A 14,471-nucleotide genomic window follows, 5' to 3' on the forward strand; every position below is an offset into this window, starting at 1 on the left:
TATATATATATATATATATATATATATAGTCTTCAAGTGCTGACCTGGGCGTTCAGTTCATAAGAAAATAAAAGCCAATCTCATAGAGGAACCTTCATCTCCTTCAGCTTCTAAAGCAGGCTCCTGTATTGTTCTTACCGGGATAAGTTTGACCCCCCGAGTCTCTGTAGCGCTGCTCCACGCTGCTGTGCTCATACAGGGCCACGATGAGCTTGGCTGGCAGCCCAGTCAGTTTCAGATGCTCTGGGCTGTTCAGCTGGCTGGCTATCAACATGTTCTCAGTAGCCGAACGCTGGAACTGCATTTTCAGCTTGGAAAGAAAGGTCTCCCCTCTGGCCCGCGCTGCCTCCTGCTTGGGATCAGAGGTGAGCAGATGAAAAACAAATCCCAAAATGTATAAAAAAAACATTTGAGATTTGGGGCATTTTTAAGTTTGATAAAGTATATTTCTCCAGGTGAAAAACACTGATACAGACCTCAAGGTTTGGATCTTTCAGCCATGCATCTCCAAGAGCCAAACAGAACCTAAGGGACTGAGTTTTCTCATAACCTGTAAAGAGCAGGAAATGAGTCAGTGTATACAGTGTATGTACAAACATCGATCAGTGTAGAGTAAGGACTAATCTGCAGGTCAGACCTGGTGGTAGTTCCTGGGTGATCTTGTGGGCTGTGGCAGCAGCCCACTCTAGGCTCTGGATGCAGTGGATGTACTTCATCATGGTCTTAGCCACCTTGAAAGTCTCCTTGTTGTAGCCATGACCGTGACCTTTTTTCCTCTGCTCTAAGAGTAGAGGTTTCATCTTCTTCTCAAACACATGGTTCGCTGCTGACATATATAACTTGTCAAGGCTCACCTGAAAAGAGACGGGAAGATTACCTTGATAATGCCAAACTTTATGGATAGTTCTTTAACTTTTGTGATTTTACAGAGTAAGACCGCTTTTTAGATTACTGTAATGTACCTTCATCAGTTTGCTGATCAGAAGAAGTGTAGGGAAAGTCTCCTCACTGAGCTCAGGAGCTAAACACAGAAATGTTTTTTTAGTTTCTTCAGTCTTAACACATCAACAACACAAAAAGTCCTAGATGGTAGGCACAGTCACAAGTGTTTAAAGTTTCATCTATCACCCACTTGATCAACTCAACTGTAGTCTGATTTACATGTGGTTAAAAATGATGTTATGAAATGATGTTAGGACCTAGAATGAATTAAGAATATTTCCTTCCTGTTAGGTTACACCTACCACCAACAAACAGCCAGTGCAGATCTAATAAAATCAGTCGAGTAATCATCATCAAGGTAATTTGAGTTTGTCAACAATAATACTGAAGAATGAAAACAAGAAAACTAACTCACAGATAATCTTCCAGAAATGTTTGGTCTGCAGAAGCAGGTGGAAGGGCAGTCTGCTGTTGGACAAGAGGTTTGGCAGGAGGCTGTTTTCAAGAAGATACGTGTTCTCCACGTCTGATGGAGGGGAGACGCGCTTATAGGATTTCAGGTGCTGAAGGAGGCCCATTGCCTGTGCATTAAAAAGACATGATTGCAAGTCTGCAGAATACTTTTGAAAACAATGAACCATTTAATGTTAAATGTGCCAATTTATTTTTTACCTGACTTATAGAAAAGCTGGTCACATTCTCATCTGCAGCTTGTATGATCTTCAGCACTACTTCAATCCTCTCGTAGTTGTAAGGGCTGAGCTGTATGAGAAAGGCATTTTGCAGGTTAAGTGAATAGTCAAACTTAAATTGTATTTGGGATAGAAACACCAAAAGAATTTGACACTACAACAGTTTCAGTGGTGTAGTTTAGACTTGCCATTGCTGTGCTAAATACAGTATTTCAGTGACTGGTTTGGCAAGTGAACTAAAAAAGCATGTGGAAATTGCTTTTTGATGTTTCCTTGAATCAATTCTCTCAAAATTTATCAGAAAAAAACCTTAACATTGAAACACCCCCCCCCAACCCAATGCTCAAACCTTGAAAAAGGCAGCACAGAGACTGTCGGTGAGCTCGTTGGTGTTGTGTAACATCGGGATAATCTGCAGGACTCGCTCCAGTGCGTCTGCATGACACAGAGGCTGCACCTCTTCCGGTCCTGCACCCAGGTCACCTGCACCTTCCTCATCCTCTTGGAGCAGCAGTAAGGTGGTAATGTACTGGTTGATCACACAGTCACGGTCTAAACCAAAGGTGCTGCAGATGTATGCAGAGGGTGACTTTTAGCACAGTCAGGACCCTATTTTATATTCGACATTGAAATAGACAAGATAGTGAGTGGCCGACCTGCAGTACTCGAGGATGATGTCTGGGGTGATCTTCCTGTTCTTCACTAGAACAGGGATCAGATTACGCTTCATCTCAGGCCGCTGACGGAACACTGGCTGGATGGATATCTGCAGCACAGCAGGGGTACAGATGTTAAATGTCAAGTCATGTGAGAGACACCAAATGCCTTTTGCCTTGGCCCTTGAGCTTAAGTGCTGCATTACCTCTAATTTGCCAAGCTTGATGCCCCACTCAGCATCAGTGATGACGGAAAGAAACTTCTTTTGCTCCTCTGCTTCATCGTACAAGCAGCAGAGATTGGCCCCGATCTTGGCCACAGACTGAAAGAAAAAAAAAGAAAAGAAAAAATAAATAGAATAAATAAATAAATAAATAAAAATTCAAAACACAATTGCTGATTAGATTTGCTGAATATAATCTATCTATATAATCCATATAAAATGAATATAGATAGGGATGTACATAAACAGGTAGATGTTTATAAACTGTTTTCTTCGACAAATTGCGAGATGTTTGGTGATGTCTGATCTTAACACGCTTATGTCAATCACAAAAAGGTCATAAACTGTGAATACGATACTTAGTGATTGAATGGTAATTTATTGGCGCAAGCAGGATTCAACAAATACAATACATACAACAAAAAGGGTTCACAATAAAATAAAGAGGAACAGTGATCATATGGCCTACCAAGATTTTGTCATAGTTTTGCCAGGTGTTGTCAATAACCTTCCACAGTATTTTGAAGACTTCTGCTTTGGAGAGAAGCGTACAGAGTCCAATCGCAAATTCATGATCGACCACTCTCCAGTTGAACACCTGCAGCACACAGAAAATGGAGATACAGTTATTTATGCATTAAATCTGCTGCTACCCTCTCATGACAACGGACTCAGCAGACTCACCTTGTTCAAAAGGGCCACAGCCACAGCATTCACAGAGGATGTAGTCGTCTTTCGGAGATCATTCAGGCATATATTGTACTTCTTAAGCTCTTGGCTGTCATAAAGCTGAGAAACAAACATTACAAACATAAAATAATTTACTTAGTCTCACTGGCAAGTAGCTAAAGCTATAATGAGAGTATAATTGGTCCAGAAACACAAATGGCAGTGGCACTCACATACCACTGGACATGTTCCAGTCATACCTGCACACATAGCTTTATGTCCATTACATTAGAGGTGACATGCTGCAGGCAGCTGCCGTATGAGTTGACCAGCACTCTGAGGGCCAGCTCCAGCTGACTGCACTCTTGTAACATCTGTAACATGTTGGTCAGGGGGCCCAAGAGGGGCTGCAGGTAGTTTGAACCTACATGTGGGCCAAGCAAGACACAAGGTGAACTTTGAAAAATTACAACTTTAAGAAGAAAAAAAAGTATCTTCTTAAATACTTACCATCCTCAAATGAGCAGTGTGACAGACAGGAACAGTCCAGTGGGTACAGTTTGGTATCTGCAACAATGGGAATAAATTAGCATAGCAGCTGATGATACCAACCAGCTGCAGAGTGCCTGTGGTGATGAAATCCTAGAGAGATGATAAATCTAAGAATCTTCCTACCCCCAGAAATAGGCAGCAGACAGTTGGTAATTTCATACTGAACAGGGAGCACGGACACTGGGTCCAGAACAATGCAATCTTCCTTAAAAACATCCTGGAAACTCCACTGAGAATATCGATCCTTTTCTGCCTCCAAGGTCAAATCCTGTGACATTACACAATTAAAACAGAGAAAGAGTAAAAAAAACAATTAATTATATATAATGTAATTTATTTATTTATGGGAAAAATCACATTAAATAGGAAGTCTTTCACTGTAAATGCACAAACTTACACTTGAAAATTGTGTCTGATATGGCATAATTAATAATAATGGCTCTATGAGCTTTCACCTGGTAGATTTCTAGATATTAACTTGTAAAATATAAATAGCGATTTAAATGTCTGCAGACAAAAAACACATCAAGTACAAACCAGATCAAAATAAAGTAAATGAAGTGTCATTCTATGTGAAAAAGATGAAATACTGACCTTGGCTATAAAGCCATAGTTGTCCGATAACTGACACTGATGATAGACATCCATAGCTATCCGAGTGCACTTGCAAAGCTCCAGACAGTCAAGGAGCAAATCTGTAACGTTAATAATAATAATAATAATAATAATTACAACAACTTTAGGAAATTTGCAACTTACAAATGATTTGAAGCAATAGTGAACAGACAGACTCAGAACCCACACAAGTTCTCATGAACTTTTTAGCCTAGATGCTGTTTCAACTGTCAAAAAGTGTTTTCACTCCCTTTTGTCCTGAACTCAGTCAGAATCTTCAACAAGACCAGATAAACTATTGCAAATAACTTGGAAAGAATGATTTTTGCTTGTTCTACAGCCATGCTGTTTGAGTTGTAGATAGTACTTTTTACTGTGCCTAAGATGAGACTGAAGACAAATTTCCAGTCTCGTTTTCACAACAAATGTTTTTTTTTTTTTTACTGTAAGATCCCTGCAAATAAACAAAGACCAAAGGTATATAATCTAATAGCTGATTTGCATAACAGCTATGCCCACCAACAAGAAGGTTTTTGAACATTACTGATGTTTACACATGTTGTTTACCTGAGTGGCACACAGTGATGGCCTGGCAGGCCAGATCGTGGATGACTGCTGGCAAGTCCATGTTATTGGGAATCACCATGGGAACATCTGCCTCCAGCATCTGGCATAATGTCTTGGCAGCAGTGAACAAAACCTTCCCTGTGCTGTTGTTATAGTGGTGTTCATACAACTCACTGAAGACACAAAAAAAGGAGGAAAACAAAAATAGAATTAAAAGATTACAACAGCAGGCCCCATCAGTTTCCTACCCCTATGTTCATACTCTCGGCAAAGCGTCCACACAAGCAAACCTGAGGATCTTGAGGGCCTTGTCCACCTTGCCCACTCCCAAAGCTCGCAGGGCCAAGTCAGACCAGAGCTCCTGTTCGCTGCGCTGCAGCTGTCTTCCTAGACGACGTAAGCCAGCTTCCGTGGAGATAGTCTTGGTCTTGCCATCTGGATCATTAGCCACAACTGGAGTTGTCATAGCCTTCCCCTTAGATGAAGTGCGGCCACGTGTGTTTTCATAGGCTGTGATGTGATGCTCCTGGATCTGTTTTCTGATGTTTGAATCCTCATAGTTGGAGGGGGTGAAGAAAACATCAAAGTCCTCCTGAAGAAACAGACAAAAAGGCTACAGATCAATCACCAAAGAACAGATGGAATGACATTCAAGAACATTTCGTAAATGAAGCTCACCTGTAGGTGGGCGATTGCCTTGAACATGATGAGGTTGTTCTCACACTCCAAGCTTTTAAGGGCATCGTCTGCAGAAGACATGAGACCTGGTATCACTCTTGGATGCTCAGGTGGACATTTATATCAATGTCTGCTGTTTTGATATCATTACAGGTGACACGAATAAAGAAAGGTTGATGTTCTGCTGCTACAGATTGCAAACTGCACTTTCCTGAAGCATCAAACACATGGAATACTGAGTCTATAGTCAGCTAAAGTCCTGGAGAGGTATTCATTGACTTGCTCACGACAACAACGAGGCATAGAAAAAAAAACATTTTGAAACTCTGACACTTTGCTGCTCATGTTTTAGAACTGAGTAAAATGAAAACTTACGTTTTTGGATTATGTGCAGGTATTTCAGAACCTCCACCATCACCTGAGCTATGACCATCTGGTGCTTCTTGTGCTAGTGGAGTCAGACCATGAGAAAGTGAAAGTTCAGATGTACAAACTGATTTAATGAACAGTATGCTCACCATAATGCTGTTCCACTTTTTATGTTCAGAGCTTGAGATGGCAATTCATTGATACACACACAGCACAACCCGTTAAATTTCATGTATGATCTACTATCAGGCATATTCACACTGTGTATGCATCATGATGAAAACCCTGTTATATCACATCAGATATCTGTGAGTGGCAGCAGAGATGCAACATTGAAACGTATTTTACTGCAAAGGAAGAACTACCTTTGGTTTTCTAAAGCATCTTAAAGTACAACAACATATGACTTAAGTAGTCTTGAAATGTAATTCATAAAATTGATCCTTGAATTACAAGTACCTAAAACACAAATCAACTTTTATTTCAAGCACATCTCATGTTCCCTCTCCTCACCTCATCAGAGATGTGGACTTTGTCCTCCAGCTGCAGCCTAGCCCAGGATGTGAGACGCTCAACCACACACTCCGCCTCTACAGTGGACAGCCTCTTCAGGACAGTCATGCATTCCTCAGTCTGAAAGCAGCACAAAAGACTTCCTACCAACATGCCAAGAACGCAGAAAAGCAAAATGCAAAACTGAAATTTGGTGATTTCAAATTTCTGCATAGATTAGCAAACCTTGCTGTGGCCAATCAGCTGGATGAGATACAAGTAATTTATCTGCGAGGTTGGAAGTTTGTATGCCTCAGCTAGTGTCAGGGAGTCCTCTAAAGACATTGGCAAGTCTTGCTTCAGGATGTATCTGATCAGTGTCTGGGGGAGACACATAGGAATCAGAAAGTGTAGGTGGGCATAACAGAAGTCATGTGTCACATAATTGCTCACATTAAACTTACCATAATTTGAGTGCTGTTAGAGAGGTTGAAGTTGCGGATCCCGTAGCCCCTGAGGAGTTTCCTTATCTCCATCAGACGGTAGCTCTCCTTTAAAAGCTCTTGTCTGGAGGATCAATCAGGTAGAAGAGAATCATATAAAGGCTGCTGATGTTAATCAATGTTGTTACTAATGGTAATGATTTCAAGGTGAGGACAATGTAAACATACTTTGGTCCATCCATCTCTAGGTACTGCTGAACCAGTTTTTCCACCACATTACTCCAGGGTACTACAGCTTTCTGCATGATCTCCAGCACAGCGTCCACCATGAGCTGACAGAATATACAATAATGTGAGATTTCACATCTCCAAGATCAAATTTTACTGTTTTTCACCATCTTATTTTCTGTTTTTTCCGCTGTTATCATGGCAGGTTGTCATTCAAATATTTGTGATCATCAACCTTGATTATGTTGTGAACTGTATCTAAGTGTAGCGCTATTACGAAACTTACATTAGTATCCGTGATGCAACCTAGTACAGCCACTGCTTTGGCTTCCCATTCCGTGAAAAGGGTTGTGGTCTGAGAACTGCAGCGCTCCAGCAGATCCTAGTGAAGAGGAGAAACAAAGGGGCATTATAGTGCATTTGGAAAATTAAATGTTGACCCCCAACGGGTTTGGCTGTGGTGGAGTTTTACCTTAATGTACTGTAGAAGTAGCTCATCAAAAGGAATCTCATGCTCTTCAGCATACGGCAGGATGCTGTTTTCCACTGTGGCAGCGATCAGCTCTGGAGCCGGCACTTTGTCCAGCATGAGAAATGCAACACTCCGTACACTTCCCTTTCAAATTAACGGAGGAAAAAATGTATTAAAATAGGAACAACAAAACACCACCCACTCAAAATGTACTAAGAATAAACATCATTCATATACGTGATAATCAACAACAATATGATGTGATTTTTGGCAACAATGCCACAATACATTTAGAGAGTTTATTTCATTTGTTTTGTTTTTTTTGTAATCATCACTTTCATAATACAATTTTATACCTCTAGTAATCTACTGACATCTAGAGAAACAGATGAACATTGCTTTAAGTTTCTGCATAATTCTTTTCATTGCTATTTTATCCTCTTTTTGTAAAAATATTTAACCCTATAGTTAACTGTAGCCTGTAGCCCATAGGATGCATCAAGCTTGTTTGAAGCTTGGGTGTAATTAAAATAATTATAATACATCACTAATAAAAGACAAACCTTCTCAAAGACTGAAAGTGAAAGTCTGCAGTTGTATTTATGGTGGAGGTCCAGCAGTTGACGGAGGTTGGACACCAAGGACTTGAGGTTCTCCACCTCTTCTGCACTGTAATTATCATCCTTATAAAAAAAAAAAAAGATGAAAACAAAGATAGACCATATAAAGTCAGGATAATTACGTCCCATTACATGCTCACAGGTAGACATTATTGTAAAAGTTCACACTCTGAGTCATAGAAAACAGAGAAAATGTGGCTAACTTACAGATTTCATCCATGTCCATAAAGATGGCAGTCCAAGCACTGCCAAGTCCAACCCGTTCTGTGGCCAAGCACCCTGGAGAAAAATGTTACGTTATACAACTAATTAAACTAAATAAAAAATAAACTAACCCTAAAAGTAATCTAAGATATATAATGAGTAGACTGTGGACCGCATTTCCCCCAACTTTATTTATTTAGCAGTTAATATGATGTTACTCCTGCTTTTTTATTTACCTTTTCTGTTAGCTCCAGATTCCTTGCCCTCTGCTCTAGCCATCTCGCCAGGATTTTCTATGGACACATAGACAGAACTTTTACCACTGAAATTATAGCACAATATGGTGAAGATGAGAGTGTTTTATGATTGAGTGAATGTATCCTACCTGTCTTGTTGGAAGCACTCTTCTCACAAAAGGAACAAAAACTGTCCTAAACCAAGGACAGAGGTCTTGGGATGGCAGGTCCTCTGGGATGGCACTGAGCACATCTTCAAGCTTGCTCTCATCAAACACCGCTGCAAACTCTCCCTGTCACAAAAGCCAGCAGTAAACAACATCACAACTGACACCAACACTACGATATTTCTCACACAAAGCTTGTTTTGTTTGGTCATTTTCATTGAATTTATGCAAGAGTATTATCTTGCAATATTTCCTTAAGTCGCTGATATAGTATATGTACACTACAGTGATCATGAGATACTTTGTACATTCATTCTGGTGAATGGACTGAAGCCCTTCTGATTTAATTAAATCAGACTTGCTACCTCGTATCTGAGCCACAGGAGTTGTGCGCCCTTCATGTCTCCTTCTCTTAGGTGCGTCAGAATGTCTCCTAGGTTGTCAGTGCTGTTCAGAAACTCAATCCAGGCAATTCCACTATGGATGACAGAGTAACATACTCACACATTAATACATGTAATGGAGAAACCACAATATGGAAAAAGTTACTTTATAACACAAAAATAAAGTGCTGGAAACTGGACCTACTTGAAATTTTCCAGGCCGTGCAGACTACAGAACGTCGCCAGCCTGGCCAAGGCCTCTTGGATCTGTAAGGAGGAGTATCGTGTGGCAGCGTGGTTTAGCATCTTCTCCGCTGTGTCAAAGGTTGGCCATGGCGCTTTGAGGCAGTATTCCACCACATACTGCTCATCCTAAGCAACATAAGAAAATTAATCTGTTAGTAAGGCGTTGATACTTGATACCAATTTTAATTTGCTAAGACTAACTCAAAAACTTGTGTTTCATCAGCAGGTACAAGTACTCAACGAGGCTCCAAAACAGCATTGTTACACTCACTGTGATCTTCATTAGGTTGGTTTTGGCCTCGTCCACAAGTTCAGACCACACGTCCTGTCCATAACCACCCACCGATGCAGAGGCCAGCTGCTCCAGCACAAAGTCAAGCTTAACCTTGTAAACAAGCTGAACAAAAATAGGGCTGTTAGTTGTGTGTGGCTGCAGTCAGTGTAGAAAATTACCACCAGCTGAACCACCATTTTAAAGTACTACTTTTGAAGTATTTTTCTACTTTTAAATCATACTTCTCTGGTCAAATAGCAAACATCTTTCATTTTACTGCCCATTAAGGCCAAAGAACAAGAAGCCCACATCAGTCACATGAATTTCACAGCTCTTTACGAGAATGACAGACAAACATAAACTTACCTCTAAATCCAGCTCAAATGTGATGGCAAACTTTTCAGCCTCTTCAAACATGTGTTTGTGAAGAAGTCTGCTAAGTCTGGGAAGAATAGAAAAGTAAAGTAAATTAGATTGTACTGACATGGTACACATTATGGTTGCACAAACTGCAACTACTGTAGAAAAGTGTCCAGGAATTAAAATGAGGTACCTGTTTTCAGGAAGCGCTTCTGTGAAGCATCTGACAACAACAGAAGATATAGGCTCTCCTCGACTACTTGAACAAAACAAAACAAAACAAAAAAAAAAAAACATAATATTATAAAACAATCACCTTGACACTCAAGTTGTATCTTAACATCATCGTAATCATGCAAAACCTTTCCTACCTTTCTGGGTTCTGACAAATCCCCTCAACCAAAAAAATTGTGTCCTGAAAACAGAAGAAAAAATAACTGACTTAAATATGCAGCAACATTAAGAGTTAAGTGTTATGTTAAAAATCCATATAAACAATTTAAGGAGTGGTGATTTTTTTTTTTACCATGTTTATTTTTGTCTGCACAAGACAGGAGACTGAGGAGACATCCAGGGAGTAGCAAATAGTCATGGAGGGCAAAATTCGTATTTGCAGTGAGTTGATCTAAAAAATGAAAAACCAGCAAATGAAGTTCTGAATGGGACTTGAAATAATCACTTATTATACTTTCTTAAAAAGAAGGTGCACTACTACCTGGCTGCTGTCTTGCTTTGTCAGTGCAATCATCTTCATGCTGCCCTTGTCTTGGCTGTAATACATACATTAATTTACATTTTCAACATTGGTTAAAGGCAGCACAGCCCTCTGTATGTTCACAGCTACATTATGTCATAAAACACTGATACATACGCCATCATGGAGGCGGAGCCACATTCTGTGGTGAGTTCAAAGTCATGAATGGCAAGGTCTGGCCAACAGTGGATCATGACAAGGAAATGCAGGTCCCAAAGACTCAGGACATCCTGAGACAGAAGAAAAACACAAAGTAATCCATATGTAAACTTCAAATACTTAATGACTGAATAACATGCACTGGTATAACAAATAGCTCATGGTGAAATCACTGAGCTCACCTCAGTGTCAAGAAGATACAAGAGATTCTCCACCACCACCATCTTCCTCACACCTTTGAAATTATCATAAGGAGATGTTACAATTCTTGCACAATATTTCTATTTATTTTTTTCTTTTACCTGATACCTTGTGTTTCTCTGGATTTTTTCCTACCCAAGCGCTTACCTGGAATTAAGTCACTGTTGACAGAGTGAGCAAGACACATCTTGGCCTGATGCGGGTCCATCATCCAGTGAGTCAAAACATTCTCTTTATCCCCCTGTGAAGATAATAATCTTCTGTCACTGCTTTATATAAGGAGTAATTATCAGTTCCAGAAAGGTTTTATATAGGGTTGAAAATTAATTCAAAACTTTGCCTTAATTTTGTGCTAAAGATTGGTTTCAAGTTCATCTTGAAAAGATACCTAGTTTGTGCGTTGCTCTACAGCAGCGCAACTGTTCTGAGAAACAGTAACAAAACAGCAAATCTAATCCTGCGAGAATCTAGATGCAAGTACTGTATGTGAACGCTTAATTTACAATAAACATTTCAAATTCGCTGCTTGTGATTTTTTATTTTACAGAAAAATGAGAAATATAACAGCATAGTATGAGCAGGGACTAAAATAAAAGGAGCAATAAATATTTGTATCCTACTCCATTAGTAGAGTGTCTTATATTTTGTCCTTTAAATATGGTTTCAGTGACATGTAACCAATGTTCATGACTGCAGGTTGTAATAAATTAATAAGACTTTTCTTACAGACACTCACCCCAATCATTAAGTGGATTTCATGGCCCTGGTTGAACATCACTGCATTACTGCAGCCCTCGTCATGATAATCCTTAGTGGAGCAGAAGTCTATCTTGATGAGAGACTGAAGCTGAATTAAGGAAAAGAATTATTATTTACCTGCTGTTCAAAAAAATTTTATTTGATAATGCATGGAAAGAAGATTGCCTTAACTTACCTCTTTCAAAGCTCCTAAATCCATTTTTTCAATGGCTGGGTTGGGAGGAAGGAAAAAATAAAATTTAACATTGGTCAAAAAAGTGGCTCCAACAAAACTTTACATGAGCTGTACAATATTTTGATACCTGTCTCGATCTTTGCCAAAGCAAGGTTTGTAATGTGGAAAAACCCATCCTTAATGAGAAGAAACACATGGTACATCCCTGTCAACCAGAAACACATGATTCAGAATTCAAATTCAGAAGAAAAAAAATGATTCAACTAGAGAATAAATTCCAAATATGTTCATGTTCCCAACACACATTACACAATCACTTCTAACGACATATTCTTCTCATATCCATATAGAAATGTCACCTAAGGATGCCTTGTCCTCTTTTATGATGAGAGAGCGATATGTTTTCTTATCTCCACTGGATGCTTTTTCTACCAAAGGCTAAAAACCCAGAAAATGACACATGTTAATAATGTACATAGGTGAAACATACCATGCAGCGCAAACGAACCTCAGAAAAAGACTATAGCGGTTGCGATCACATATAGTTGAGTTTTATTCCTAAAGTTTTTGGGATGAATTCAAATAGTATGTAGACGAGAACAATGTAAGGTTAAACACAGAGTGGTCATATCAAGTGCAATCCTGCTCTAGTAGGCCTTATATCCTTATGGATATTAAACAACACTCATACCCTGGTGAGAAGGATTCTTTTGTGTGGAACATAGATCAAATGAAGGTTTCCATTTCTTTCACAGACCAACAGAAACTGTCCCTCCAGGCACACATCAATAGCATCCACATCAGTTTCTGAAAAATAAATCTTAGTATTAATGTTCAATAGTTACTGTGACAGGTCAAACTTGCATTATTAGAAGGATATAATAAAATCGGGTATGCAACCTTTACAGCAACCTCAAACCTATTTTGTTTTTGTTATAAATGTATATATTTATATATTGATAAAGAGAAAGCAATGTCCACAGCCATCTTAACAAATTCTTGGACCAGCTGATTTGGATGCAGCCACACAGTCATCTCAAGAAGAAACAAACTGATATCTGACAGATTGTAAACAGAGTGAAGATGCAAGAGGGGGACATAAAATAAATCTGTATACCAAAGTGAAGGAGCAGCAGGATGGTCTGATAGCTCTGGTCAAACAGGATAACTGTCTTGTCAGCAACAACAATGCTCCAGTTTGAACCACTGGAGGCGGAGAGACGGGGATCTGCCTGCACCTGCAAGAATCAGGGCAACATACCTCCATAACACCCAGTATTCTTCGCTAACACAACACACCTGGACGTGAGCGTGTAGTAAATACGTGGTGGAACACGGATACTAGAGCATGTTCAAGTTCGTATACATTAAAATACTGAATTCAAACATTACCTCATTGGGAGTGGAGATTTTGACCAGAGTATCCACCTGATACAAGCCACTACAGTTTTCCTCCCTTGACACACTGCCCAAACGGACAGTGTTTGTATCCTCGTTGGTCAGAAGTTCAACGTCGCTCCACGTCGCCATTTCGTGAAGCTTCACCTTACACAGAAGAAAAGTGATCTTTTATTATTGTGATACAAGTATGCCTCGATACGAGTTGTTCAAATACTTGAAAATGCGATCGATTAGCTCGGCTAGCTAAGTTAGCATTATCTAGTAATTCAATTGTCTTTCATTGACAGCTTCTTGTTGTGATAACGATAATGCTAGCAGTTCAGGTGAGAGTTATAAAACCAACTAAATTTAAAATGAACTGCTGATATCTATGAGCAACGGCGCATTGGCGAATAATAGTGTATATAGTTGATAATAACTCACCGCTGAAATAATCAGACAACCATAACTCAACAGTATTAGCTTTAGAATTTGGCGGGTTGCTCTAACAGTCATCAACGTTTATTTTCCCCTGAATTATGCCTTCCAGATACAGCTTCCGTCGAAGGGTACTTACATATTCTGCCTTCTTCGTAATGACTGGCAGAAGTAAACTGCCCATATATTAATGATATCCCATTATAGTTTAAATCTCATGCATTTAATTGAGACGAGGCTTGTTTCGGCTCTACACAAACCGAGAGTAAGTGCTGCCTGACAGGCTTGATTTGGGGAAAATAGCAATAACAATTACACGGGGGGGCGGGGCATTGCAGAACTGCCCCGAGAGCATTGCGGTGTTGCCAGGTTGGATGTCTTTCTGTTTATTTCGTGGTTTACTGCTACAGTTTCGACGGTGGTTTAAAGGTTAGGGAGCTTCCATTCACTAGTAATTATATATTTTCAGACTACTGAATAAATTAACAAGACATTTTACAGGGGATTTATAAGAAA

General features: G+C 39.6%; 1 protein-coding gene across 2 annotated transcripts in view; it reads right to left on the reverse strand.

Annotated features, from left to right (window-relative positions):
- Nucleotides 1-14,226, reverse strand: part of kntc1 (kinetochore associated 1) — a 19,207-nt gene extending 4,981 nt beyond the window's left edge. Inside the window, exons 1-48 of one of the 2 annotated variants that reach the window (XM_023410684.2) lie at nucleotides 14,095-14,226; nucleotides 13,530-13,682; nucleotides 13,255-13,375; nucleotides 12,829-12,944; nucleotides 12,497-12,575; nucleotides 12,265-12,342; nucleotides 12,138-12,172; nucleotides 11,940-12,050; nucleotides 11,351-11,444; nucleotides 11,185-11,237; nucleotides 10,961-11,073; nucleotides 10,805-10,859; nucleotides 10,616-10,714; nucleotides 10,461-10,504; nucleotides 10,283-10,345; nucleotides 10,096-10,171; nucleotides 9,727-9,852; nucleotides 9,415-9,581; nucleotides 9,192-9,303; nucleotides 8,809-8,952; nucleotides 8,660-8,716; nucleotides 8,427-8,498; nucleotides 8,163-8,282; nucleotides 7,600-7,743; nucleotides 7,414-7,509; nucleotides 7,128-7,231; nucleotides 6,921-7,023; nucleotides 6,703-6,837; nucleotides 6,478-6,597; nucleotides 5,971-6,043; nucleotides 5,596-5,663; nucleotides 5,208-5,509; nucleotides 4,918-5,090; nucleotides 4,330-4,430; nucleotides 3,859-4,003; nucleotides 3,694-3,750; nucleotides 3,444-3,607; nucleotides 3,199-3,303; nucleotides 2,984-3,112; nucleotides 2,497-2,613; nucleotides 2,291-2,400; nucleotides 1,984-2,200; nucleotides 1,615-1,704; nucleotides 1,358-1,523; nucleotides 963-1,021; nucleotides 638-854; nucleotides 477-550; nucleotides 139-349 (exon numbers count right to left, since the gene is read on the reverse strand). In XM_023410684.2, coding sequence (XP_023266452.1) covers nucleotides 139-349; nucleotides 477-550; nucleotides 638-854; nucleotides 963-1,021; nucleotides 1,358-1,523; nucleotides 1,615-1,704; nucleotides 1,984-2,200; nucleotides 2,291-2,400; nucleotides 2,497-2,613; nucleotides 2,984-3,112; nucleotides 3,199-3,303; nucleotides 3,444-3,607; nucleotides 3,694-3,750; nucleotides 3,859-4,003; nucleotides 4,330-4,430; nucleotides 4,918-5,090; nucleotides 5,208-5,509; nucleotides 5,596-5,663; nucleotides 5,971-6,043; nucleotides 6,478-6,597; nucleotides 6,703-6,837; nucleotides 6,921-7,023; nucleotides 7,128-7,231; nucleotides 7,414-7,509; nucleotides 7,600-7,743; nucleotides 8,163-8,282; nucleotides 8,427-8,498; nucleotides 8,660-8,716; nucleotides 8,809-8,952; nucleotides 9,192-9,303; nucleotides 9,415-9,581; nucleotides 9,727-9,852; nucleotides 10,096-10,171; nucleotides 10,283-10,345; nucleotides 10,461-10,504; nucleotides 10,616-10,714; nucleotides 10,805-10,859; nucleotides 10,961-11,073; nucleotides 11,185-11,237; nucleotides 11,351-11,444; nucleotides 11,940-12,050; nucleotides 12,138-12,172; nucleotides 12,265-12,342; nucleotides 12,497-12,575; nucleotides 12,829-12,944; nucleotides 13,255-13,375; nucleotides 13,530-13,682; nucleotides 14,095-14,139 — 5,413 coding nt within the window. In that variant the 5' untranslated portion in view covers nucleotides 14,140-14,226. Of the gene's footprint in view, nucleotides 1-138; nucleotides 350-476; nucleotides 551-637; nucleotides 855-962; nucleotides 1,022-1,357; nucleotides 1,524-1,614; nucleotides 1,705-1,983; nucleotides 2,201-2,290; nucleotides 2,401-2,496; nucleotides 2,614-2,983; nucleotides 3,113-3,198; nucleotides 3,304-3,443; nucleotides 3,608-3,693; nucleotides 3,751-3,858; nucleotides 4,004-4,329; nucleotides 4,431-4,917; nucleotides 5,091-5,207; nucleotides 5,510-5,595; nucleotides 5,664-5,970; nucleotides 6,044-6,477; nucleotides 6,598-6,702; nucleotides 6,838-6,920; nucleotides 7,024-7,127; nucleotides 7,232-7,413; nucleotides 7,510-7,599; nucleotides 7,744-8,162; nucleotides 8,283-8,426; nucleotides 8,499-8,659; nucleotides 8,717-8,808; nucleotides 8,953-9,191; nucleotides 9,304-9,414; nucleotides 9,582-9,726; nucleotides 9,853-10,095; nucleotides 10,172-10,282; nucleotides 10,346-10,460; nucleotides 10,505-10,615; nucleotides 10,715-10,804; nucleotides 10,860-10,960; nucleotides 11,074-11,184; nucleotides 11,238-11,350; nucleotides 11,445-11,939; nucleotides 12,051-12,137; nucleotides 12,173-12,264; nucleotides 12,343-12,496; nucleotides 12,576-12,828; nucleotides 12,945-13,254; nucleotides 13,376-13,529; nucleotides 13,683-13,961; nucleotides 14,006-14,094 lie in introns of those variants that run through there. The other variant, XM_087175235.1, reaches the window with a different exon arrangement.
- Between the last annotated feature and the right edge of the window lie 245 nt (nucleotides 14,227-14,471).

Source organism: Seriola lalandi, unplaced genomic scaffold, assembly GCF_002814215.2.
Source record: "Seriola lalandi dorsalis isolate HSWRI2012SDOR001 ecotype SW California unplaced genomic scaffold, Sedor1 jcf7180002054427, whole genome shotgun sequence".
NCBI lineage: Eukaryota > Metazoa > Chordata > Actinopteri > Carangiformes > Carangidae > Seriola > Seriola lalandi.